The 27,738-nt window shown below is 40.1% G+C and overlaps 1 protein-coding gene and 1 non-coding gene across 2 annotated transcripts in view; one reads left to right on the plus strand and one right to left on the minus strand.

The window, feature by feature from the left end:
- LOC125230862 (potassium voltage-gated channel protein Shaw-like) overlaps nt 1-27,738 on the minus strand; it is a 465,585-nt gene that overhangs the window by 125,596 nt on the left and 312,251 nt on the right. The window contains exon 9 of the mRNA XM_048136115.1: nt 5,267-5,476. Coding sequence (XP_047992072.1) covers nt 5,267-5,476 — 210 coding nt within the window. The remainder of the gene's footprint in view (nt 1-5,266; nt 5,477-27,738) is intronic.
- On the plus strand, nt 6,768-6,840 carry Trnat-ggu. Its single transcript has one exon. It is a non-coding gene; the product is annotated as a tRNA-Thr (tRNA).

The following is a 27,738-nucleotide window of genomic DNA, read 5'->3' on the forward strand; positions in this document are numbered from 1 at the left end:
CAACCAGTTAGCAACCCTAGTACTTCAATGGATTTCGCTCGCAGTTAACGATCCTTGATTATCACATAGTGCCAGCGTATGCTACGCGTAACATGCGTATAGGTGAAAAACTTAAGAAAGTCACTTGTAGTATGTGTGAGTGACGTGTTCGAATAGAGAACACATATTTAAAATTAGTAACACAAACAAAACAAACGCCTATTCGAACACGTCACTCACACATACAACTGGTTACTTTCTTAAGTTTTTCACCTAAGTTCGAAAACAAAATCCCTTCGTATTCTTACGGAAACGTATGAACGTGTCATGCTATTTCAGTCAGTCTCAGTAAAATATGTACTGACATTGACTGAACTAGCATGACAAATATATTCAATCACATTTATTTATTCAATAACAATATTACATCGTGTTGGAATCTTAAATCTAGGCACACAATATACGAACGTTTCCGGAAAAATGGGAAGGAAACCCTTTTCGCACTTTCCATCTGCAGCGATAACATGGAAGAAAACCAGCCGGTCTAGATAAAGTGACAATCATTGACGCTACGTGGCAATCAAAACGCAGTCTGACTCTGTCGCGCCTCTTCTAAAGAGCGACATAGAAAGCTATTTAAAATACGCTTAGGAATTGTAAGCGATTGTGATATTTGCTGGGTAACCTGGCACGTTTTGTACGGAAAAAGTGCGAACTGAAGGCCAATTTAAGTGTACACCGATATCAGAACAATCCGTAAAATATCATTCGGTAGCCTATTTCACAATAAGTGAATAAGTGGCGTACAAAATCAAAATAATTTATTCAACAAATAGGCCACAGGGGCACTTTTACACGTCACAATTACATATTTAGAAAATATTTAAAATTGAATTGAAATTACAATTGATAAGTACTACTAATTGTAAGTTCTAACTAAAGTATAACTCTACTACAATTAATTAGAGATGTAGAAGGTCTCTAAATGTCGAATTACAACTAAGAACTATACTAAATATAAAAAGTATAAATAGAAAAAAAGTCTAAAATTACTTTAGAGGTGCATATGTACATGAAGGGAGGCCTATGCTCAGCCGTGGGCGATTAACGGCTGAAATGATGATGATGATGATAATGATTTCACAATCGTGACAATTGTCGCCCAACAGCAGTAACACTTCGACGTTCATTGCCTGTTCAACAAGGAAATATTAACGCTGAGTAACAATGTTACTTATCAACCCAGAAATAAGCACAAAATTTTCAGTGTCAAAAGTGAATGTCACTGTGGTAAATTAGATCATTGTCCTAATGATATCAATGAAACCCACAATTTGCTTTACACTTGCACGTGACATGAAAAAGGTAGATGTCAAAAGACATTAAAGAAATCATGAAATTACCCGTTCAAAACGGCGTCTTCAAAAGAAAACCCAAATGAGGTAAACCAACCTCGAATCCTTTTCCCGTCCCTAATTGAACCGGTCGGTATAAATTTACCCGAAATTCAATAAAGTTTGTCTGAAATAAACCTGTCGTTAGAGACATTAAATTATTTATAGTTAGGTTATTCGCAAACTAGAGGACATTTTCAAAAGCTACTATAAAACTTAGTGCTTAGTTAGTTCAAGAGCTTTATTACGTAAAACTTGGCAGATTTTTTTTTTAAAGTGGAAAATGTCTGCCTTGGGCAAATAAATTTATTCTAAGCCTAACGGCAGCAAAATTGGCAGACGTTTCTGCTAATCAGAAGTTAAAATTTGGTAGATTTTGTTGTTAACTTTAGACAGACTTTGAGACTAGGCAGAAACACCCGTCTTCAAAACTAAAAATCCGGTAGTTTAAAAATGTAATATTCGATGAAGTCCCGTATTTTAAGTTAAAATAAAAAAACGTAACCTTAAACAGCATGACAATACTCGTAATATTTTTGTGACATTTTACTCTCGAAATGTGATTTATTTATTTATTTATTAAGATCTGGGATTATTTGTTTATTAGGATTAATATCTGGGTGCTGACATGCAGTGAGTGTGGTCGTACATTCACTGCAAAAATAGGCTACGACAGCCACCTGAGAGCTCACGACCGTAGATTTCAATAATAAGCCGAAACCCAGTCGCTGAGGCCAAAACCGGCCGGGATAGGACGATGACTAAAATCATCAAAAGAAGATACAATACAAACTATAAAAGCCGATTTAAAATTTGATCCCCTATGTCGTAAATATTAGCCCCAAAACTATAGATAAACAACGATCTCGTAGGTTAGATATAGGATTAGTAGATTTAAGATAATAAGTAATAAAGAAATATTGATTTATATTTGTTCGTTTTATTCCCCACCAATCCTAAGCACTTCACTATACGACTGAACTTTAACTAGCACTGCAGATTCTTACTTATCCTTAAAAAAAAACCAAACATGGTTCAGTCGTATATACATAATTATATACCAAAAAACATGGCAATCAATATAAAAGTAAGTATCTGGCACTGGTACTTACAATCTAATTAGAATATATTAATGTAGATACTTATAAGAATGTAAAAGAAGATTATTAATGTTTATCTCATAAGAATTATATTTGAAAAATAAAGAATTGCTGTTACACGATAGACACACACAGCACCAATACACACTTGACGAATGGTACACGAGCCTCGCGGCCGGGAAAGTATATATATACCCGCCCCGACGCTCGGAGCGTCACTTGAACACCGACGGCGAGAGAGCGCGCACGCGCTGCTCCCCATACACACCACCGCAGCAAATGAAAATAAGAACTGGAGTTTTTATTTCTTCGAAACCTGGTAGCCGCCTCTATCTACAATCAACACCCTACTTATAGTTAATCACAGCATACAATTTACACTTTAAGTATGACGATGTGATGTTGAAATTACGAGTAAATATTCGGCTTCCTTATTCTTCTTGGTATAAATTGTGATAACGAATAACTATCAATCCCTCATATCGGGTTGAGTGTTAAAATTATAATATGGATTCCGTTTAAACTTGATCTGGTTATCAATATTTTATACGATTTCTCAACAGAAATAGGTTGCCAACTTACGATAGAACTTATATCTTAGGCAGATGGTTTACTATCTTATTACACTTGTTGACGATAATAACATAGGTATGAAGGTATGAGTTTGTATCATTTCGTAACGTGATGTTATTCACATATGGAATATCAATGCTCCTCTAATTTAGGTATAAATTTTGGAATAGTTTATGTGGACACAATTTAAATTGTACCATGCCTTCTGCAATACGCACCAGTTTCTTTAACTAATAATTTAATATATTAAGAAATATGGTCTTCGGTTACCTCGATAGCTATGAAATACAACAAACTTGACGCAACCTAGGTATTTATACAAAAATCTTCATCACTATTTTCAGTGCTCAACGGCGAGAATATATGTAGGTACTAAACAATATTTCACACGTCGCCTCGGGTTTTAGAGCAAATGAAGCATAAGAGCCGATGAAGCGGTTATATTCTGCAAGCATACATCGTATGTGCGTAGGTTATTCAGACCTGGCAGCATTACACTTTATACTTCAATGGTTGTGCGTTTTCCAGAAACTTATAGGCTCCCTTTTTCCATAAAAAGGCAGACAAAATACATGAAACTGCTTAAAAGGTTTGATTTTCCACTCCAGCAATTAAGGGTTTGATTTTTTTTGCAGTGACAGGTATATACATACAACCTCCACAGTTGACATAATACGACACCCACGGGAGGAAATGGGATGGTGAAATTCTTAGCCACACATGTATAATCCATGCCATGCATCGGACTCACGGCCGGTTTCCACCCATTCTTGGTAGATATTCCGCGAATTCGCACGAAGCGCTTTGCTTCTTCTTTTCTTATGTGCACTGCCAAGGAGTGGAATTCCTTGCTGGCGGCTTACAGGCGGTTTACAGGCCAAGTGACAATTAATCACTAGTACACAGTAGTAACAGAAAATTAATAATCATGTGTGACTTATAACATTGACTGATCAATGTTGATCGAGAGATTAATTTGAAATAGGTAGGTAAGTTTTGAATTAAAAACAATGAATATAAAATTAATGCATTTATAGGGCATGATTAACATGAATTTACCTGTCACTGCAATTCCACAATTTCGCTTTGTTTCAACCCCTTACACGCCAAAAGTGTCCCTAAAACTAGAGCAGCATTAACACAAAATTTCAGTGCATCTCACTCGTACACATACCTGCGCAAACGAGAGAGAAAGAGAGAGAGAGAGAGAGAGAGATTTAAGATAGCTGGATCAAACTTGGGTTAAATTCAAACTATGTCTAATTTTTGACTGACTCCTAAACTCCCTTATTTAACTTTCTCACTTTGCTGTTGAAGAAAAAACTTTAAATTGACCGAAAATCGGGAGTCTGCAACGAAATGTTAATACATTACCGACTTATACATGCGTTTGGTATCGGACACTTCAGTTCAGGTGTTACAAACAGTTTGCAAGAAAAAAATTCAGTGATTCATTTTGCCAAGCGCAAAAGTAAGTTTGTGATTCCAAATTGCCTGCCAGGTTAGGTTTTGGCAGGTGATGGACACAAATATACATATAGCTCAAAGTTTAAATGAGTTCTTTTGTAGGAAGTTGAAAATAGGACGGTGGTGTTGACGTAAATATAAACTTAGTTTCAAAACAGTAAACTGAAGGTAAGTACTTAGACACTCTTATAAACGTGATCGAAAAGTTTAGAGGGTTCACAAATAATACATTCCATGAAAATACAGTAATAGTATTTTATGCAAGTGGTGGTTAAAAGAGATCAAAAAAGGCGAGCGGGGCAATGTATTCCCTTTCGATTTCCACTCTAATTAATAACAGGATGAATTTTTGATTTTCTGCTAGACAACAGCATCTCATTACGAGTACCTAATTTACTGACTGGTTGTACCTTAAAACCTAGCGAAGGGTATTTTTATGAATTTTTACTAAAAAAAACACGTTTGTCTAATTCGAAAACATTTTTATCATCAAAAACATTAAAATTTTCTAAATATTTATTTTTATTTTTAAATATTACTCTTGATTTGTTGTGAATGTAGAATACTTATAGTACTCATATGTTATTTTGTTTATTTTTTTCCTTTTCAAGACTCTTGCTAATTATAAAATCCTCCTATAGCCACATTCATCTGCGTGTGTGAGCAGAACATGGAGAAGTTGGACACAGGGCGTCCACGAACACGCCCAGGCATGTCCCCCACCGTTGTCATGGCAACAGTAACCACACTCACCTGCGTGTGCGAGTAGAACATGGAGAAGTTGGACACAATGACGGGCACGGGCAGCGCGATGGTCAGCACGCCGGCCAACGCGCACAGCGCGCCCACAAACATGCCCAGGTACGTCTTGGGGGCCATGTCGCCGTACCCCACCGTTGTCATGGTGACGATGGCCCACCAAAGGCCGAGGGGGATGGACTTGAACTGGTTCTCTGGGTTGTCCTGGAACAAGGTGTACTGATTTAACAATTAGAAGTAATTTACATACATACTCGCACTATATAAGCTTGGGCCTGTATTACCACAAAGGGTATGCAGGACACAAGAGAAAGTATAATCTTCGAAAGTGTCATGAGTTTGGCTAGTCGTTTAACCACTTGGTCGTCCGAAGATAGCATAGCATCTTAAAAAAGTGCTGCAGACCGTCCGCGGATACCTTACTATCCAAAGGAGTGGAAGGAGACATGGTTGATTATAGTGGCATTCTAGTGGAATACTGCGGCATTGTTCACTACACAGATGTCATATATACCATAGATCAAGCAAACGTATCTACTTAGCGTGTCAAATGAACTCAGTGAAATCCACTGAGTTGTCCGTCTTTACTCGCAGCTTGCAGCTTTCGGGCGTCAATTTTTGTAAGTTGAAGTCAACCAAAACATAAAAAATGCCTCGTTACGTGATATTCAATTGCAACAACACAAAAATTATGAACAATCAAGAGCCTGAGACATATTTAAAATTACAGGCAAGAATCAACTTCAGTACAAAATTTGACACGCTCGGCCCCTACACAAATATATGAATTTGTTTCTTCTATCTAAATTAAGTTCTCTGGTTCACTATTTTCTTGATACGTACGTGAATGTAGCCTAATAGCCAAATAGTTTGCATTAAAAATATAGATTGCAGTGTACGAATCATAACAAGTAAGTATGTACTTACTGCCTATTAATAATGAGTTTATATAATACACGTTTTTTAATCCTGTTCAGTTAACACAGGAAACCTAAGGATTATCGATAAATTAAACGAATAGGTATGTACTAAGAAACATCCCAGCAAAATCAAATTAACAATTTTAATTACGTACAAACAAAATACGGTGCGTCTCGAAACGCCTGTTAACTCGAACGGATTAATATTAAGATTTGAATTAATCTTTTACAAGTGAAGAGCAAGTATAATATTATGCCTCCGAATAACGTTTTCATTAATACGTAAACGCCATTTAAATATACCCCTTAATCATTAAGGTTTAGGTCATATAATAGATTGAACGTAAACACAATGCTTGGTTATGGGAAGCGACAGCGCCTCTGACGAAGTTTCCAGAAGTTTTTCGGAGGCCGATTCTATTTTATATACTTATTCAAGATTTTTATATTGACCGGGATATAGACCGTGATTACCTTTTTGATTTTTGTCGAGCTCCCGATATTTCGACTCAGTTGCATGCATCACGGAAAACGGAACGGTTTTCCGTGATCATTATGTATGCAACTGCCGAGGTGGCGAGGTGGCCTAGGGGTTCATGGCGTTAGCCCGGTGTGCTAAAGACGCCGGTTCGAATCCGGCCTTCACTACTGGTGGTGCTCATCATTTTTTTTCTTTAATATATGACACCTTATTTCGATTTTTAAAGCAAGTATGTTTAATCTGATTTCTAGTTACTATTTGATGTTGACTTATTATAAATCCAGGGACTATGCAAATGAACGAAACAAATTTACGACGAGGGTGAATCCACGTACAAGTAACGCGAGTCACGACTTCATTGATTGTTTATTTGAACTACAGCTGCAAATGAAAGGACTCGAGATGTGAATAAATATCTATCATGGTCGGCCGCCATCTTTCTCCCCCTTTTCTCGACCCGTCCCCGTTCCCCTCCTTAAACTAAAACAGGTCAATTCGTAATCTAGAGAGAACGAGGAACCCATCCATACCTGTTTTAGGTATTTAGAAGAGATGACGACTTTTTGGAAAAGTGGTCGTTTGGCCCCTGATTAATCTGTATAAATATCGGGAAAGTAACACTTATTTGGAGATAGATTATCACTTGAACTTGTATCGTGAATAAATGGAACATGCCATAAAATCGTGACTCATGTTACTCTTGCCGCGGATTGACCCACAACGTTATTAATAAAAACAGTCATCGTGAGGTTTTGTCAACGTGGTGTCAAAACAAGATCAAAATCTTTACAATTTTTTTTTACAATCGGCTCCAGAGTTTTCTGTTCCAAGTTTTGTGACAACACATTAAGTTGTATTGAGCTGGGACACAGACCAATAAGGAGTGTATAGGCTTTTTCCCCGAAATCGTTAATTCCGCGTAGCAAAATTTGCATTCGCATTTTTCCCCATTTTTTTATTCTTCTATGCGCAGGTGCCACTATTCGTATATATGTTCAACGCATTAATTTCTAATCCTTTTTTTGGCTTGTCGTATTTTTATCCGTGCGTTTTATTTTCTAATGCGCATAGTTTCTATACGTATATTTTGCCTATAGAATAAGTTCTCAATTTTATTTTTTCACATGCTGCCACCATGCCATCTTCATAATCTCACCGTCACAACTCACAACCGTCAAAACCACCATATATCGTTACCAGATACTAGGATAAAATCAATTCAAGTATAACTTTTATTAGTAGGGTAAATGCACCAGTGCCGGCCATGCAGCAGTGGTCAGCCATTTTTGCATATTTCAGGCTGTAATTATAATTTTTTTTGGTTGATTGAAGTCAAAATTAGATAAAATCATAGATTGATTAATTGGTAATTGTAAAATATCTCAATATTTAAAATTGTTCAAACATTAAGCACAAACGAAATTCAAAGAGGTACTGTCTTTTGACATGAAACATTATGTGAACGCCATTTTTATTACAATGTCAGGGTAGTTGCACCATTAGATGACCGACACCCAGAAGATGACCGATGGGTCTAAAAATATAAATAATTAATTCACGAATAATTTTACGCACCCGGGAGTATTTTTCTTAAACGCAGCAACTGATCGTCGAAACTAAAATTTAAATTCCCAGACAAATGAGCCATGCACACGTCTGTGAGCGGTCGTCGAGTTTGTTCTTCACGCTAAAAATCGCATTTTGTATGCATTTCTTATTAAAGAAAGGCCTTCAAAATTTAAACTTTTTAATTCGTAAAAAATAGAATATTACATTTATTGACGCAGTTTACTTCCGTATATATTCTTGACTAATGTCTCTATTGTTAACATTATTAATAATAAGGTTGGAGTCTCCACTCCCGTGGAAATAAAAGAAACACGGCTATTTTGATAGCTCACCACTGGGCGAGTAGGTATGAACATCGCCGTGTCTCTTTTATTTACACGGGAGTGATTATCTTTTGTTTGTTTCTTGAACGAATTATAGCCCGATAGCTCATAGCTTACTAGCTCGTGGTGGGACCAGTGCCTGAACCAAGAAATCATAATTTGGCTGATAACATTTTAGCAAAAATCTTGGGGGGTGAAATCACCAAAAGATGAACAGTTAAGCGAATTTCCTAATTTTGTCAATTTTCTTTTATATGATATAGCTCATTCTTAACAATTTAAATTTTTTTATGTGATACCGCATTGAATTGAATTTAGAATAAGCTACTTTCGGGTCTCGTGTTATGATTCAGTAATTTTATAAAAATTATTATATCTAAAAAGGGGTCAAAATTCCCAGTAGTTGAACAACGTGCCCTATCTCTGAACGGTTTGACCCCGATAGATAAACCAGGATAAAGTCAGAATAATGTGCCCAATACATGAACGATGTAAATCCAATAGATGAACAGACGGGGACAAAAGTAGCATTTGTGGGAAACAGTTTAACTTTGCGCCTATTGTAAATGCATTGGTATTAATATAAAATGGTCTTACATTATTTAAAAACAGCACGCGTTAATTAAAAAAAATATACAAATATTCTAAAAATTAAAGCGTTCATTTTTGCAGCCTCTACCTAGAACTTGAACGAATTAATTTATTTGGTTCATGTTCTGGACACAACACTAATGAATTGAACGAACTAATTTGACGCAAAATTCATTTACTGGAATCCTAAAAGAACGCAACCTAAAAGATGAACCAGAAAATTTTCCTAGTTCACATTTTGGGTACAGATTGTTTATTTAAATTAAAGGAAAAATGGAAAAATTCACACCTCCGGCAGGACTCGAACCTGCGACCTTTGGCCTTGCCGGGGCCATCGCGCTTACCAATTGTTCCACGGAGGCCTGCTGGATGTGTGCGAATTTATCCATGCCTTCCATCAATTCTCGACCGCCTTAGGGTGGCGTTATAGCAAACATCTACCCGTAAGAATAGATCTTAACAGGCACTGGAGTCTCAATTTACATTGAGAATTCGCCAGTAACAATGTGCTAACCCATACTAAATTTGTTTTTTATCATGCAGAAACGTCTGCGAGCGATATTACATATTTTTAAATTAAAGGAAAAATGGAAAAATTCACACCTCCGGCAGGACTCGAACCTGCGACCTTTGGCCATCGGGGCCATCTCGCTTACCAACTGCGGTTGAGAATTGATGGAAGGCATGGATAAATTCGCACACATCCAGCAGGCCTCCGTGGCGCAGTTGGTAAGCGCGATGGCCCCGGCAAGGCCAAAGGTCGCAGGTTCGAGTCCTGCCGGAGGTGTGAATTTTTCCATTTTTCCTTTAATTTAAAAATATGTAATATCGCTCGCAGACGTTTCTGCATGATAAAAAACAGATTGTTTAGTTGAACAATCTCGTTTTCATACAAATTAAAATTTAAATAAATCCTTACCATATAAAATAGTTCCGTTCATCTTATGGTTAAAAAATCAACGACTAACAAACAATTAATTTGATGTAAAAATAGTACATCTACCTATTTTATTCAATTTTATAATACCATTTAAAAAAACGAGCCTTTGTCCAAAAGTTGACCGTCGTTCATCTTTTCGCACGAACGTACAATATTGGAACCATAACTTGACCAGCAAATATCTCATAAAATAAGTAAAAAAAACCTTATTATTAATAATGTTAACAATAGAGACATTAGTCAAGAATATATACGGAAGTAAACTGCGTTAATAAATGTAATATTCTATTTTTTACGAATTAAAAAGTTTAAATTTTGAAGGCCTTTCTTTAATAAGAAATGCATACAAAATGCGATTTTAGCGTGAAGAACAAACTCGACGACCGCTCACAGACGTGTTCATGGCTCATTTGTCTGGGAATTTAAATTTTAGTTTTGACGATCAGTTGCTGCGTTTAAGAAAAATACTCCCGGGTGCGTAAAATTATTCGTGAATTAATTATTTATATTTTTAGACCCATCGGTCATCTTCTGGGTGTCGGTCATCTAATGGTGCAACTACCCTGACATTGTAATAAAAATGGCGTTCACATAATGTTTCATGTCAAAAGACAGTACCTCTTTGAATTTCGTTTGAGATTAATGTTTGAACAATTTTAAATATTGAGATATTTTACAATTACCAATTAATCAATCTATGATTTTATCTAATTTTGACTTCAATCAACCAAAAAAAATTATAATTACAGCCTGAAATATGCAAAAATGGCTGACCACTGCTGCATGGCCGGCACTGGTGCATTTACCCTACTAATAAAAGTTATACTTGAATTGATTTTATCCTAGTATCTGGTAACGATATATGGTGGTTTTGACGGTTGTGAGTTGTGACGGTGAGATTATGAAGATGGCATGGTGGCAGCATGTGAAAAAATAAAATTGAGAACTTATTCTATAGGCAAAATATACGTATAGAAACTATGCGCATTAGAAAATAAAACGCACGGATAAAAATACGACAAGCCAAAAAAAGGATTAGAAATTAATGCGTTGAACATATATACGAATAGTGGCACCTGCGCATAGAAGAATAAAAAAATGGGGAAAAATGCGAATGCAAATTTTGCTACGCGGAATTAACGATTTCGGGGAAAAAGCCTATACACTCTCGCCCGCCTCGTCCGTCTCCTCGCAACCGCCGTCGAGCGAAAAGTTCGCTACCGCGGCCGACACCAGCGAGTCGAGCGACGAGAGCGGGCCGCCGCCGCCGCCGCCACGACCACCAGCGCGACGAGGGCGGCCACCGCTGCCGGCACGCTTGGGGCCTGCGGGACATCCTGCCCCGCCCATGGCTCTCGCTGCCGGTGGTGTAGTGCGCCGCATGAGATGGTCTCAGTTGATGAACGAGAATGTCATGCGAGCGTACTATGGGGCTACAGAGGGGGGAACTAGGCTGTCCGCGTATCGTTCAAGAATGCTGCTTCTGTTTCAGACGCTTGAACCCACCACCACCGTATCGGAGCAGCGACTGTCGGATCAGGTGCGTGTCATTCAGCGGTCAAAGCGGTTGGATGACGCCACACTTGATCGGCTTCGCCAGGAGGCTCACGCTACTCGCGCGGACCCCGCCTCGGGGCGGGATTTGCCCGCCATGTCGCCGGACCCGGTGCCCGAACCCGACCTGGCACCGGAGGCGCCGCGGGTTGATTCCGGTAACGACGGTGGGGACTTCGCGAGTCAGAGCGAGAGTGAGCCTGCCAATGAGCAACTGAGGAGGTCTTTGGAAGAGGCGATTACGCAGTATCGCTCCACAAACAACCCTAGGCCACGATTACCACGTCTGCCCATGAATAGACGCAATCTAGCGCTAATAGGAGCCTTAAATGCTTTACTATCAAAATCAAAATCAAAATTCTTTATTGTGATATAAACATACATTATTTAATACATGGGATGGGGCCGCCCAGTAAGCAAAATTGCTTGTGTCGGGAGACACCGCTCTTCCTAAGGTTGAAGTTTCAGAGGTATGTAAGTAATTAATATGTTAAACATAATTATGCTAAAAATGTATCTATCTAAACATAAGCATGCAAGCGTGTGAGCGTGCGTGCATACGCGCTCGCGTTTATGAGCGTGTATGTGTGTGTGTGTGTGTGTGTGTGTGTGTGTGTGTGTGTGTGTGTGTGTGTGTGTGTGTGTGTGTGTGTGTGTGTGTGTGTGTGTGTGTGTGTGTGTGTGTGTGTGTGTGTGTGTGTGTGAGTGTGTGTGTGTGTGTGTGTGTGTGTGTGTGTGTGAGTGTGTGTGTGTGTGTGTGTGCTTTTTTGTATGTGTGTGTGTTTGTGCGCGTGTGTGTATGTGTGTGTAAGTTCCCTGGAGTTATGCTAGTAAATTTTCTATGTCATCGTATTCTTTGGTCTTCAGCCAATTTGTTAGTATCTTTTTGCATGCATAGTGTGTTTTAGAATATATATTGAGTTCTTTATTTATCTTATTATATAAGTGTACTGACTTTTCGGTAAACTGTTTGTTGGCAAATGCAGTTCTGGTGCGGTTTGATATTGCAACATTTCCGATTTTCCTTTTATTTTTATACTTAGAATTATAAGGCAGAGTTTTGTGTTTTTTCAGGGTACATTGCAATATGTATAATTTTCTTACGGACAGAAGGTCACTTATTTTGTATAATTCAGCAGTTGAAAATCTCCTCTTTTTGAAATACATTATTTTTATTAATGCTCGCTGAGCACGTTCAAGATGAATGAAGCGAGTTTTAGCTGCACCACCCCAGACAGGAATGCAGTACGCCAAGACAGACTGAACCAGCGATATATATATTTCGTTTAGTAGGTTACGTGTCTTAGTTTGATTCTGTGTATAAATAACTGGCACAATGTGCCTCAGCGTCCTGAAGATCCACGTCAGTTTTCTAACCCTACAGATGATGTGTTCTATGTGAGCATACCAGTTTAGGTGTTGATCTAAAGTAATTCCTAAATATTTTGTTTGGGTAATTTTTTCTAGAGTTGGGCACGTACAAGGATCAGCACCTAATGACTGACAGGAGTGTATTTTAAGAGCCAGATCAGATTGTGGTTGCGTGCTGTCTGAGATGGAAAAGCAAATATAATTAGTTTTGTTTGTATTTAATGTTAAATAATTTGCTCTTAGCCACTTAGATATTAGTGCCAAACCAGCCTCAGCATTTAGTTTAACCTCGTCCCAGGATTTTCCGGTAAAAACTACGGCGGTATCATCAGCGTACGAGAATAGGTTTGCGTTCGGGATAGCCATATTGCAGAGATCGTTGATATAAATCAAAAATAGAGATGGCCCCAGTACGCTTCCCTGTGGTACGCCATATAGGACTTCCTCATCTGTACTGATAACATCACCAAGTTTGACTTTTTGTTTCCTGTTCGTTAGGTAACTTTTAAAAAGAGATAGTGGTATACCTCTAAAACCATATTTTTCCAGTTTTTGTATAAGGATGGGAATAGAGACAGTATCAAAGGCTTTTTTTAGATCTAAAAAGACTGTTAAGCATTTATTATTCCAATCCAAATTGTTTGAGACTAGAGAGGTGAGAGCAGTAACTGCATCTTCAGTAGACTTTTCTTGTCGAAATCCGTATTGTGAGGTTGAAAGCAACTTATATTTATTTAAGTAATTTAACAGTCTAGTATTTAATAGTTTTTCCATGATCTTTGATATTACAGATAGGACTGAAATTGGCCTGTAGTTGCTGACGTTATCTCTATCCCCATTCTTATACACAGGCGTAATAAGGGATTGTTTCAACGCACTTGGAAATATTCCCTGTGCAAAACTAGAATTCACCAAGTGCGTCATAATTGGAACCACCTCTTTAGATACATATTTTAAAAATCTGGTTGAGATGTTGTCCCACCCAGGCGCACTACTCGATTTTAGGTTTGATATAATGTGGTAAACTTCATCTTCCGAGGCAGGAAAGAGCATAAAGGATTCTGATTGCACCGGGAGATTATCAAGCAGTATTTTAAAGTCACATTGAGAAACGGGGGCAATTTCTTTGGCAAGCTGATTTCCTATGTTCGAGAAGTAATGATTTATGTGATCAGCGGATTTAATAGGTGTATCTTTAATATTGTATAATTCTGGATGAATCTTGTTTGTTTTACTAGTATAAGTAAGGTTTTTTATATTCCTCCACAGTAGCTTATTATTATTAAGTGAACTTGCTAGCAATTGTCTTTCGTAGTCCCTTTTTAACTTTTTTAATAAATTGTTACAAAAATTTCTGTATCTGACGAATGTTATTTTTACTATTGCATTACCAGGGTTATTTCGAACTTGTAATTGAAGTTTATTTCTGTTTCTTATGCAACGCAGTAATCCTTGTGTAATCCAAGGTTTGGTAATACGTTTTGCGCTAGTTATCGTACTGATTTTGGTATTTTCTTGTATGGATTCGCTAAGAATGTGTATAAGTTGTTCGGTAATTATTTCAGGGTCCTTATGTAACATTAATTCAGATAGGTTTTTGTTTTGCAGGTACTTTTGAGCACCTTCGAAATTTAACGACATCTTGTTTTTGGTCAGATTGTAAACCTCTTTTGTTTTGGATAAAGATAGAAACGTTGTAAAGTGATCGGTAATGGTCGATTTTATAATAGCAATTGTGGATTCGTATTTAATCTTGTTTACTTTTAAAATGAAGTGGTCTAGGCAATTCTTTTCTCGAGTGGGTAACGTATGGCCTGCAAGAAGACCATATGTTGCTAACATGTTTAAATAATTTGTCTTATTTTTATATTCATATAGTGGTTCTGATTCTTCACTTTTAATGTTTATATTAATATCACCAGCGATGACAATGTTATTAGACTGATTTAAGTTTTCAATATGAGCTTTAAGAGAATCTATAAAAGTTTCAGCATTTGTGATAGACGGGGATCGGTAGATGCATAATATTGTATTGTTCAAAATGTCCAACTGAAGGCAAGAGGCTTGTGTAAGTTTTACTTCAACTACTTTATGTTTAAGAAAGTTCTTTACGTAAATAACAACTCCATCATTTTGGTTGTGTTGACATAGAGTGTAATAAGAATCATAGCCTTCAATCTGAGGTAACTGTTTATTAATATTTAATCTACACTCTGTTAGAATAATTATGTCAGGTTTGAAGGTTAAGCCAGTTAGCATCAGCATAAAGTTATCAAAATTGCAATATATGCTTCTGATATTTTGCGAAAATATTGTAAGGTCGCTCCTATTTACATGAATAAGTTTTTTTAGATCTTCAATACAATTACAGTCAATTATACGCGCAACCTCAATGCCATCTATTTCAGTCAATGTATTAAGTGTATCACACATAAAATTGGTTTAAAAGTAAGCTCGTAATTTTTATTTGTGGTGTACTTACGACACAAAAAGTATATTTGTAGTTATGTAGATATATCCGTAGTGAGGTATTGGCATAGAAAAAGAAAATGATGCCCAGGGGACAGCGAGATGATTTGTTTTTATACTTACGTAATTGTATGATCTTGTGTTGGTTGGCTTTGTGTGTGTGTGTAATTGAGTAATGTTTGATATTGTAGCACGCGAGAAACTTAAATATAGATATGTGTAAGTTTAGGTATAGGATTAAATCACGTATTGGATTAATTAGATACCACATATAAACGGTCAGTCATTTTTGCAATAGTTGGTGCACTTGCTCTTCAGAATTAATTTGAATTATAGGTGAGTCATCCGTTTTTCGTACGTAGACCTTCCCGTAGGACGTCCAGCAATACTTGTAATCTTTCGATTTTTTGAGGTCACGGGCAAGGAAGTGAAGGCGGGATCCCTTGGATGTGAGGTGTTCCGAGATATAAATTCGAGTATCCTTATTGGAAGATAGTCCCAGGTGTTCCGCACATAATTTAGAGGGGTTATTGTTATTAAATTTTTTTGCCGCTTTAATCAAGTCAAGTTTTAATAGGGCAGAATTGGTCTCTACTATGATCGTCGAGGTCTGCTGATGAGGCTTGTTCGCACCAACTCTATAAACGTCTTTTATATCTGACCTGGTTATTTTACAGTCTAGCTTATTGCACAGACAGGTGACCATGGTCAGCAGGTCCTGTTTTGTTTCGGGTTTTTGCTTAGGTACGTTTTTTATTTCAATATTCGCCTTGCGGGTCCCTGTCTGCATTTCTTCGATTTTATTTTCTAAAAAAACAATATAATCATTGTCATCTTTCAATTGTTTCTCAAATTCTCCGATTTTTTTTGTAAACTCTTCATTTTGTTTTGAGAGTTCCGCAACGGATGCCTCTATGCCTTGATTGGTACGTTGTATTTCTTTCATTGTCGCGTTTAGTTCCCGAAGTTCAGCTGCCTGATTTTTTGTAAAGTAAGTGATTAGCTTCCTCATTTCTATTCTGAATTCGTCCATTTGACTGCTAGCTACAAAAATAGGCTCACTTGTGTTTTGTCTGGGTGGTTGGCGCTGGGTGACGTAGTTTGGTGATACTTCGTCTTTGGTATCATCTGCATTGTCTTCGTGTGTGTCACTTATAGACATGATTGACATGTGCGCTTCGTCAAGTTCGTCCATTCTATCGGGTTCTAATGTACTAGGGTAGCAGAGGTCAGAGGCGGTGAGTTTCGAAGGCGCGGCGTAGCAGATGCAGCGTAGCAGCGGCGTAGCAGAGGCGTAGCACGGTGACGTAGTAGTAGCAAACGTGGCGTAGCCGATTAGCGCGTTTGCGATGTGGTCTGTACTATATTATTATTTCACACTCACACTTGTGTCCGCATTAGCTTGATTCGCCTGGTACCAGGAGCACGGGATCGTAGTGGAACTCGCAGCGCTCACTGCGGAGACCCGCCGCGGCGCGCGGGATGTCCTTGCGTACTTATGCACTCCTAGTAAGGCTCGAGTATTTAATGTTATTATAATTTAAACAATTTATTAATTATAAATTGGAAAATAACTCGACGCGGTTCCAGTGGCACGTCTTAACCTTGCGGTGGTCCGGAGGGAGAGGAGATAGACTAGATCCATATATGCGGACTAGTAAAGATCTAGATGATACACACTCGATCATGTACTGCGGGGCCATCGCGGCGTGCCGTGTTGCTCGAGTCAAGTTTCCGGACGCTGACCGTGCAACTAGGACCGCCGGAGGTGTCCCTGCATGGCAAGTACGGATCGAGCGTCGTATCAACTCGTTTAGGACTCTCATTGCAAAGCTGATCTGCTTCAGAGGGGGTAATAATCGCCCCCGAGTAATGCGCTTTGTGAACCAGGCGTTCGCGGGGACGGGCATCAGGCCCCGCGACTATTTGGCCAATGTCACAGAGCGCATCGACTTCCTGAAGCAGAAAGTCTATGCATGGGCAAGCCGTATTCGCCGCTACAGAAAGCGTGTGGACCGATTCCAGCAGAATCGTCTTTTTCAAAGCGACCAAAGGAAAGTATACCGAAGGTGGGAGGAAACCGACCCTCGTGTGTCCGACGTGCGGCTACCGGATGCTACTGCCATGTCTGATTTCTGGCGTAGCATCTGGTCGGTGCCCGTTGAGCACACGGAGGGCGAGTGGATGACCGTTGTCGAACGTGAGTGCGAGAACATCGAGCCTATGGGGGCTATCACCATCAGCCCCGACGACGTAAGTTGTGCTACCCGTACGGCCCAGAACTGGAAAAGTCCTGGACCGGAGGAATTGCACAACTTCTGGCTTTAATGGTTTCGATGCTCGCACTCGCGTTTGGCAACGCAATTTCAACAAGCCCTCGATCTTGGTTCTCTCCCACCTTCCCTAACAACTGGTGTTACTTTCCTGCTCTATAAGTCCGGTAGTACCACGGAAGCAAAAAACTACAGACCCATTACGTGCTTGCCTACACTTTACAAGCTCCTTACATCCATTTTGAGAGCAAAAATTAACGCGCATATTGTCGCTAACAACATTCTGGCTCCCGCTCAAAATGGATGTAGGGTTGGGTCCCGTGGTACTAAAGAGCTCCTCCTCATAGACATGACCATCTGCCAACAAGTTCGGCGGAACAGGGGAGCCATCTCGGCCGCTTGGATTGACTATAAGAAGGCCTATGATTCGGTGCCTCATTCATGGCTGAGAAGGGTATTGGAGCTGTATAAACTTGATGCAGCTTTAATATCCTTCCTGGCTGCATGTATAAGGCAGTGGACCACAGTCCTTCGTCAACCAGGAGGCAGGGATGACCCCCCTGGCCCGCAGGACTTCATAAGGATTGAGCGAGGAATATTCCAGGGTGACAGTTTGAGTCCATTATGGTTCTGCCTAGCTCTGAATCCCCTCAGCACGCTGCTGAAGGATTCTGGGCTAGGTTGCCGGCTTCGGAGAGAGGGTAAAGTCATCTCTCACCTTCTGTACATGGACGATCTCAAACTATTTGCACCGAACACCCAAGACCTGATGGTGCTATTGAAAACCACAGAAGTTTTCAGTACCGCCATCAGAATGGAGTTTGGTGTCGATAAGTGTGCGGTTATGCATGTACAGCGGGGGTTATGCATGTACCACACATCGTATGTTACACCCGCGCTCGTCTGTTATGAGATTGTACATCCCACGCCGGAAGTGCGGAGGTCGAGGCTTCCTAAACGCCAAAGATCTCCACAACCGTGAGGTGTACAATCTCAGGAATTACTTCCTTAACAACGAGTGTGGGATGCATCGTGATGTGGTGGCAGTGGACGGAAACCTCACGCCGCTCTCGTTGGCGAAAGAGAACTGGCGCAAACCTGTGGTACTAAGTACTGCGGACCGCAAGGCGGTATGGGAGAGCAAGCAGCTACACGGGCGGTTCTACAAGGCCCTCACGGGACCCGATGTAGACCTGCTCGCATCGGTGAACTGGTTACGATTCGGGGACCTCTTCGGAGAAACCGAGGGTTTCGCCTGTGCAATTGCGGACGAAGTTATGATGACGAACAACTACCGGAAATATATCCTGAAGGACGGTACGGTCGACATTTGTCGGGCATGCCGCCGTCCCGGAGAGTCACTCAGGCATATCATTTCCGGTTGTTCTCATCTTGCTAACGGCGAGTACTTGCACAGACATAATCTCGTAGCCAGGATTATTCACCAGCAACTTGCTCTTCAATACGGCCTTGTGGACCGCGAAGTACCGTACTACAAGTACTTACCTGCGCCAGTTCTTGAAAATGGTCGTGCCACGCTCTATCACTGACAGGACTATTGTAGCCAATAAGCCTGACATTGTCATAGTAGATCGATCGCAACGCCGGGCCGTGCTCGTCGACATCACCATCCCCCATGATGAGAATCTCGTGAAAGCCGAGAAGGACAAATCCAGTAAGTACCTAGACTTGGCTTACGAGATAACCGCCATGTGGGATGTTGATTCGACGATTATTGTCCCGATAGTCGTTTCAGCGAACAGTCTCATAGCGAAGAGTCTCGACCAACATCTCGAGAGACTCTCGCTAGGTGGTTGGATCAAGGGTCAGATGCAGAAGGCGGTGATCTTGGACACGGCGCGGATAGTCCGACGGTTCCTCTCTCTGCAGCCCTAACCACCGGCAGCTTGGGCCCTGACCCGCTGCTGGCGGCACCCTAGGTTAGGTTTTTTATAAGTAAGTAAGTAAGTAAGTAAATATTCTTTATTGCACCATTTTACATGTTATATGTATACAGAATGTTTAGTGAGAGTATAACTAGGTAACAACAGGCGGTCTTATCGCTAAAAAGCGATCTCTTCCAGACAACCTTAGGGTAGCTGGAAAAACGGAACATAAACAAAAGTTAACAGGCAGTGCAAGAACAAAAAAAAAAATATATATATATATATAGAGAAAACCAACACAAACACACATACATATATACCGAATACATAAATAAATATACCTTACATACACATAATACATACATACATACATACATACATAAATACAATAAATAAAAATGGCAACTTAAAATAGAGATCGATAGTATAATTTAAGCTGATTTTTGAAAATTGGAAGAGATTTTGCTAGTCTTAATTCTACTGGTAAGGAATTCCACAACCGTACAGCCCGGAAGGTAAAATAATATGTTTATATTTTTTTATTGTTTTGTAAGTGGTTTTGTATTTTACTTTTATATTCGTACTAGCTTTTACCCGCGGCTTCGCCCGCGTAATAAAAGTATTCTTATTCAAACGTTTACAAAAAATAAGATTTTCATTTGGATCCGTAGGTTTCTATGTAGGTACATTTGTCCGCAATTATTTCGATTAAGGTGCAGCGGGGCATTATACTTCTACATGTATCCACTGAACACGCTTACCATATATATTCCCTATCCCTATCCCTATCCCTGTCCCTGTCCCTGTCCCTGTCCCTGTCCCTGTCCCTGTCCCTGTCCCTGTCCCTGTCCCTGTCCCTGTCCCTGTCCCTGTCCCTGTCCCTGTCCCTGTCCCTGTCCCTGTCCCTGTCCCTGTCCCTGTCCCTGTCCCTGTCCCTGTCCCTGTCCCTGTCCCTGTCCCTGTCCCTGTCCCTGTCCCTGTCCCTGTCCCTGTCCCTGTCCCTGTCCCTGTCCCTGTCCCTGTCCCTGTCCCTGTCCCTGTCCCTGTCCCTGTCCCTGTCCCTGTCCCTGTCCCTGTCCCTGTCCCTGTCCCTGTCCCTGTCCCTGTCCCTGTCCCTGTCCCTGTCCCTGTCCCTGTCCCTGTCCCTGTCCCTGTCCCTGTCCCTGTCCCTGTCCCTGTCCCTGTCCCTGTCCCTGTCCCTGTCCCTGTCCCTGTCCCTGTCCCTGTCCCTGTCCCTGTCCCTGTCCCTGTCCCTGTCCCTGTCCCTGTCCCTGTCCCTGTCCCTGTCCCTGTCCCTGTCCCTGTCCCTGTCCCTGTCCCTGTCCCTGTCCCTGTCCCTGTCCCTGTCCCTGTCCCTGTCCCTGTCCCTGTCCCTGTCCCTGTCCCTGTCCCTGTCCCTGTCCCTGTCCCTGTCCCTGTCCCTGTCCCTGTCCCTGTCCCTGTCCCTGTCCCTGTCCCTGTCCCTGTCCCTGTCCCTGTCCCTGTCCCTGTCCCTGTCCCTGTCCCTGTCCCTGTCCCTGTCCCTGTCCCTGTCCCTGTCCCTGTCCCTGTCCCTGTCCCTGTCCCTGTCCCTGTCCCTGTCCCTGTCCCTGTCCCTGTCCCTATCCCTATCCCTATTACTATACCTATCCCTATCCCTACCCTTATCCCTGTTCCGGCTCGTCCCCTCCCGTCTCGTCCCGTCCCGCCCCGCCCCGCCCCGTCCCTGTTCCTGGCCCTGTCAAATTATCATGTTAGGCGGTGAATTTTGAAAAATCCTTTCTTAGTGCTCTTCTAAGGAACTTACGTGTAATTTGAAATCTCTTGAACCAGAAGTAAACATAAAAAAGAAATCCATATGGCTATTTTCGATATTTAAACCCCATTGCACCACAACAGGGGAAAAGGTATTTCACTTCCGCCACGTCAGATTTTAAAAACGTTGTATTTATCGTGATCAGCGACCCGATAAACCATAAAAACGATACCCATATTGGTTTTTTGACATTATCGCCCCTTTTCGCCCTTTTAAATGGTACATTTTTAAAAAACTTGAAACACGTATTTAGGCATATGTCTTTAGCAATCCTCCTGTGAAGTTTCGCATAAAACAGTGAAACTAACATTGTTTCCCCATACAAACTTTGAACCCCCATTTGACCCCCTTAGGAGGCGAATTTTGAAAAATCCTTTCTTAGTGCTCCTTTACACTATATAAGGAACCAACGTGCCAAATTTGACATCTCTAGGACCAGCGGTTTCAGCTGTGCGTTGATATGTCCGTCAGTCTATATATTTTTTTATATTTAAACCCCATTGCACCACAACAGGGGAGAAGGTATTTCACTTCCGCCTCGTTAGATTTAAAAAACGTTGTATTTATCGTGATCAGCGACCTGATAAACCATAAAAACGATACCCATATTGGTTTTTTGACTTTATTAACCCCTTTTGACCCTTTTAGGGGTAAAATTTTCAAAAAATCTGAAACACGTATTAAGTCATATGTCTTAAGGAATCTTCCTGTGAAGTTTCGAATAAAATAGTCAAACTAATCTTGTTTCCCCATACAAACTTTGAACCCCCATGTGACCCCCTTACGAGGTGAATTTTGGAAAATCCTTTCTTAGCGCTCCTCTACACTACATAAGGAACCTACGTGCCAAATTTAAAATCTCTAGGACCAGTGGTTTCGGCTGTGCTTTGATATGTCCGTCAGTCAATATATTTTTTTGATATTTAAACCCTTTTGCACCACAACAGAGGAGATGATATTTCACTTCCGCCTCATTAGATTTTTAAAACGTTGTATTTATCGTGATCAGCGACCCGATAAACCATAAAAACGATACCCATATTGATTTTTTTACTTTATCACCCCCTTTTCACCCTTTTAGGGGTTAAATTTTCAAAAAACCTGAAACACGTATTCAATCATATATCTTAAGGAATCTTCCTGTGAAGTTTCGAATAAAATAGTGAAACTAATCTTGTTTCCCCATACAAACTTGATTTTTTTTTTTTTTTTTCAATTTATTTGGGACAACAAACAGTAACACACAGGGCTCTAATAGAGAATTACAGTGTTAACAATAGTAAGGTGTGAGACCAACAACATTGTCCACCGATTACTAGATTTAACTTAAATCTAAAGTATACAGCGCAAGGTAACAATGATATTGAATTAAAGGTACTTAACAATGGAAATAGTACAAAGGTTTGTGAATACAGTAACGCACTAACACAATTTTATTAACAAATATAGGTACGTAACACGTAAAATGTAGATAAGAAATTACAAAACAAACGACTGCATTATCAACAATTTTGAGGACAAGTAAGAATGGTAGTAAGTACATAATAGTATGGTCTATTGGAGTGACTTTCAATTTTGTTTATTATTGAGTAATTTAATTAAGTTGTTTTTATATACATTGTCTGACATCATGAAAATGTCAATTTCATTGAAATGTAAGTTATATGATTTGACCATCCTGTAAAGGGGATCACGCTCCCCGGCGCGGGTTCGACAGCGCGCATCTGCGAACAGTTGGTGCACGCGAGCAGCGCGCTGTCGTGCCCGCGTCGGCACGCGGTAGCTGAGAGCCCCACTCAGGCTGGGACAGTCGAATTTACTATGACAAAGGTTATATAGGACCATTGCGTCTAGAAGGAGGCGACGGTTTTGTAGGTTGAGTAATTTGTACGTATCGAGAAGCTGCTGGTAGCTTAGACGAGAACGGTAACAACGGTAATGCATGGCACGCAAGAATTTCTTTTGAACAATCTCTATTGAGTTTTTGTACTTATCATAGAAAGGGTTCCATATCGACACAGCATATTCTAGTTGAGACCTAACCAAAGACTTATATAAATGTAGGTAGGTTGATGGTTGCTTAAAATCCATTCCAAGACGCATGATAAATCCGTACATTTTGAATGCTTTACCAATGATATAGTTGATATGAAAATCTAGATGAAGCTTTGAGTCCAGGTGGATACCAAGATCTTTTATTACCGAAACATTTTCGAGAGTCGATCCGCTAAGGGTATAGGAAGTGGGAAATGGGTTAAGTTTCTTGGTAAAAGTAATTAGTTTGCATTTAGGTAAGCTAAAAGAAAGTTTATTTATATGACAGTAATCACTGAGACGGTTTAAATCACTTTGAAATTTTAAGCGGTCTTCTTCGTTTTCGACAGTGTGGTAAATTTTAAGATCATCAGCGTAAAGTAAAAAATTGCAAAATTTAAAGCAGCTGTCTATGTCGTTAATAAATAAAATGAATAACAAGGGTCCTAATATAGAGCCTTGTGGAACTCCAGAGGTTACATTGACACATCTCGACTCATATCCGTTGACTGCCACTTTTTGTGTACGGTTAGTAATGTAGGATCTAAACCATCTCCACAAATTACCTCGTATTCCGTTGAAATATATTTTTTCTAATAGGATTTTGTGATCTACTCTATCAAATGCTTTACAGAAGTCTGTATATACACTATCAATGCGTGAATTCAGGTCTATACTTCTGAAAAGGTAAGAGGTGTAAATGATTAAATTAGTCGTTGTAGATCTTTTCTTGACAAAACCGTGTTGTTGCGGTAGGATAATGTTGTGTAAACTTGGATACAGAGCATCGTGAACCAGTTTTTCGAAAAGTTTAGATAAAATAGGAAGGAGGGAAATAGGCCTATAATTTTTTACATCTCTCTTGGAACCTCCTTTGTGGACAGGTACAACTCTTGCAATTTTCCAAATGTCAGGAAATGTGCCTTCTTTAAGGCAACTGTTAAAAATTTGATAGAGAGGTTGTGAAATGTTATCAGCAATATTTTTAATGAAAATTGGAGGGATATTATCGGATCCTGAGCCTTTTGATGTATCCACTGTTTTCAGAGCAAGTTTGACAAGATGGATTGGTATATGAACGTCATTAATGTGAACATTGGACGGGCTGCTTCTTAATTCGTTAAGATCTAGGTCAGGGGGAATAGTAGACGAAGTGAAAACAGATTGGAAATATTCAGAAAATAAGTTACACACCTCGGCGGGATCACTGGCTGTTACGCTGTTATAAGAGACTGTGCTGGGGATATTGGTAGTTCCACGTTTATTGGCGACAAATGTCCAAAAATATTTAATGTTGGATTGAATATTCGCTTCTACTGATTTCATGTAAGCATTGTAACACACACTTGACTGCCTTTTGAACCGTTCTCTGTAGAGTGAAAAAGTTTCATAGTCAATTTGATTTTGGTATTTTTTCCATTTTACCCAGGCCTTTTTTTTATTATTAAAAATATGTTTTAAAGCAGGAGTAAACCAGGCCGGAAAACGCGACGAATTACTTGGTTTCACAGGAACAAACTTTTTTATGACCTTGAAAATTACTTCATAGAAAATCTGTACCGCCTGTTCCGCCGTGAGACCAAACATTAAACTATTCCAATTAATGTTAGACAATTCATTATTAATGGCATTGTAATCTGCTTTATGGAAAACTAGTTTGGGGGTATTAATTTTATTGAATATATTATTGTTACTGGTTATGAAAGGTGTCAATATAGCGAGTGGAGGGTGATGCGGATCAACTGGCACAAGCGGTGCAGCTGCCAATACGCACCTACAATCAGTATCATTAGAAAAAAACAAATCTAGTATGCGGCCGTTTAAGTTTTTATGAGTATTTATTTGGAAAGAACCTGTGATAGACATAAAGTTACGAACACAATCATTTTGTGGGACATGCAATGTTGTAATGTCGGGCTTACAGCACTGGCCCACCGGAACCCAGTTTAACGTAGGTAAATTATAATCACCTAAAACCCAGTAACCCCGTACCGTGGGAGATAGCAGAATAGCTGTCAAATATTCAAAGTGAGTAACATATGTACCTAGTTTTTCATTCGGAGGTATATAGGTAGCACTAATGACGTATTTGTGATTCCGGTTCCCTGGTAGTTCCAGTAGGACGTGATCAACAATAGGACAGGTCGGCGCCGGCACCGCGGCCGCGCCGACGTCGGCGCGCGCCACGTACGGCGCGGCGTCGAGCTCGCGGCGCACCGCCACCAGCACGCCGCCGCCGTCGCGGCGACCGGTACCCACACGGTCTCTGTCGCTTCTAAACACAGTGTATCGCGGATCCATAAATTCACTATCGGCAATGTCGGGATGTAACCAGGTCTCAGTAAGGATAATAATGTCAAAGGAATTGGATAGGATGTTCATGTACAAGGAATGTAATTTGGATCTTAATCCTCTACAGTTCTGGTAATAAATGGATAGATTACTATTCATTTTCGTTTTCAAAGACAATTACACTAATTATTTTAAAATCGTTGATTGAGTAGGTAAATAAAACCCTGCGAATATTTGAATAATTATAATGTGATATAATATTAAACCATGTCTCCAAAATAACATTAGTTATGAGCCGATACATACCGTTTTGCATTTTACCTAGGTATCGAATATTGTATGCAGTTAAAACGTGGTAAATAATCACTTCCGTTGTTTTATTTTTCGTGCATGACACGATCACATTTATAAATAAATGAAAAATAAAATAGTTCCTCAAAACGTACAAAACACTCATACTTCTTAAAATACTAGAACTAAAAATAAATCGGGTACGGTAGCTTATTACGAATATAATTATTATGCCTATGAATAACAATAGTAGTTTACACATTATATTAAGTAAGTGACACTTTACAGTCAATTTGATGCTTAGCTCATAGAACCTAAGGTTTAATTTTCTCGATGTCACGGGGGCCTTTAATAGCAAGCACGGGTGATGTATCATTTTTTCGCACGAATATTTGACCGTTACGAACCCATGGGTGTTTGTAGTTATGCTGGCTGGCCGTGGCTCGGGCGTCGCGAAATAACATTTTGTTTCTAAGTGTTAAGTGTTCGTTTAAGTAGATCCTATGCTGTGGCCCGGTGATACCAATCTGATCAGATGTCAGGCCCTTCTTAGTTCGGCATGCCGACAGGATGTCATCGCGAAGTATCTTTGTAGACAACTTTACTATTATGTTTCTGGGGCGGGTGCAGGCAGACTCGGCGTGGGGTACTCGGTGTATAGATACTATATCACGAGGTGCTATGTTGTAGTTGATAACTTCGCACACATTCTTCATGACAGTCAAGAGGTGTTCATTTTTCCTTTCAGGCACATTACCTAGCTCAATATTGCAGCTTCTAGACTGCTGTTCCATAGAAGCCATACAGTTCTGAAGTGAATGCAGGTCCGATGTCAGCTGGGTGTTGGTTTGTTCCAGTTGTTTTATGTGATCCTGTGCGGAAGCCAGATTTGTCTTCATATCATTTTGATCAGCCGAGATAAACTGGATGGATTGGTCGAATTCCGATCTTAATGCACTGACAGCGACGTCAATTTCGGTTTTTATCAACGATTTAATTTCCACTAGTAACATCACTTTAAAAGCACAGAGTTTGGTGTCTAGGAGCGCACTGAACTGCTGGAGGCCGATGGAGGCCTCCCTGGCCGCGGCCGCGGGCTGCTCGCTGTCGGACTGGAGGACGGTGGAGTCGTCGAGTGACATGTTCGTCTCGTCCAACTGATAGGTGACGGTTCGGATTGGTGTGTGAGTGTTGTCTCCTCTCCGGCTTGAGACATTACAGCATGAGTGGCATGTCCATTCCATATTGTTCTCGACTAAATTTTTAAATGTAGCCCGTGGCATACCTTGACACTCGTAATGGTAATTGTCCGAACATTTTTCACAATGCAGTAGTTCAGTCGGTTTAATAGCTAGTTTACAGCCTAAACACACAGCCATTGTCGTCAAAACAATTATGTGAAAAATAAATCACTCGCGAGACGTTGTGTACACGGTACCTGTGTATTGATTTGTGGCAGGCGCGCGGTAGGCGCACTATTGTGTCCAGAGAGGCGACCGGTTTTGCACTGTTTTTTGTGCGTTTGCGCTTGCACTTAATAGTCACAGATTAAATTAGGCGTTAACTATTTAATGATATATAGCATAGATAACTTAACAACTTAATTTAATAAATAATATTGACCACGAGAGCGGATGCAAGTTTTCGAGATGTTACTCTCTGCGCTCGAGAGGGTAG

This window comes from Leguminivora glycinivorella, chromosome 11, assembly GCF_023078275.1.
Source record: "Leguminivora glycinivorella isolate SPB_JAAS2020 chromosome 11, LegGlyc_1.1, whole genome shotgun sequence".
Classification (NCBI taxonomy): domain Eukaryota; kingdom Metazoa; phylum Arthropoda; class Insecta; order Lepidoptera; family Tortricidae; genus Leguminivora; species Leguminivora glycinivorella.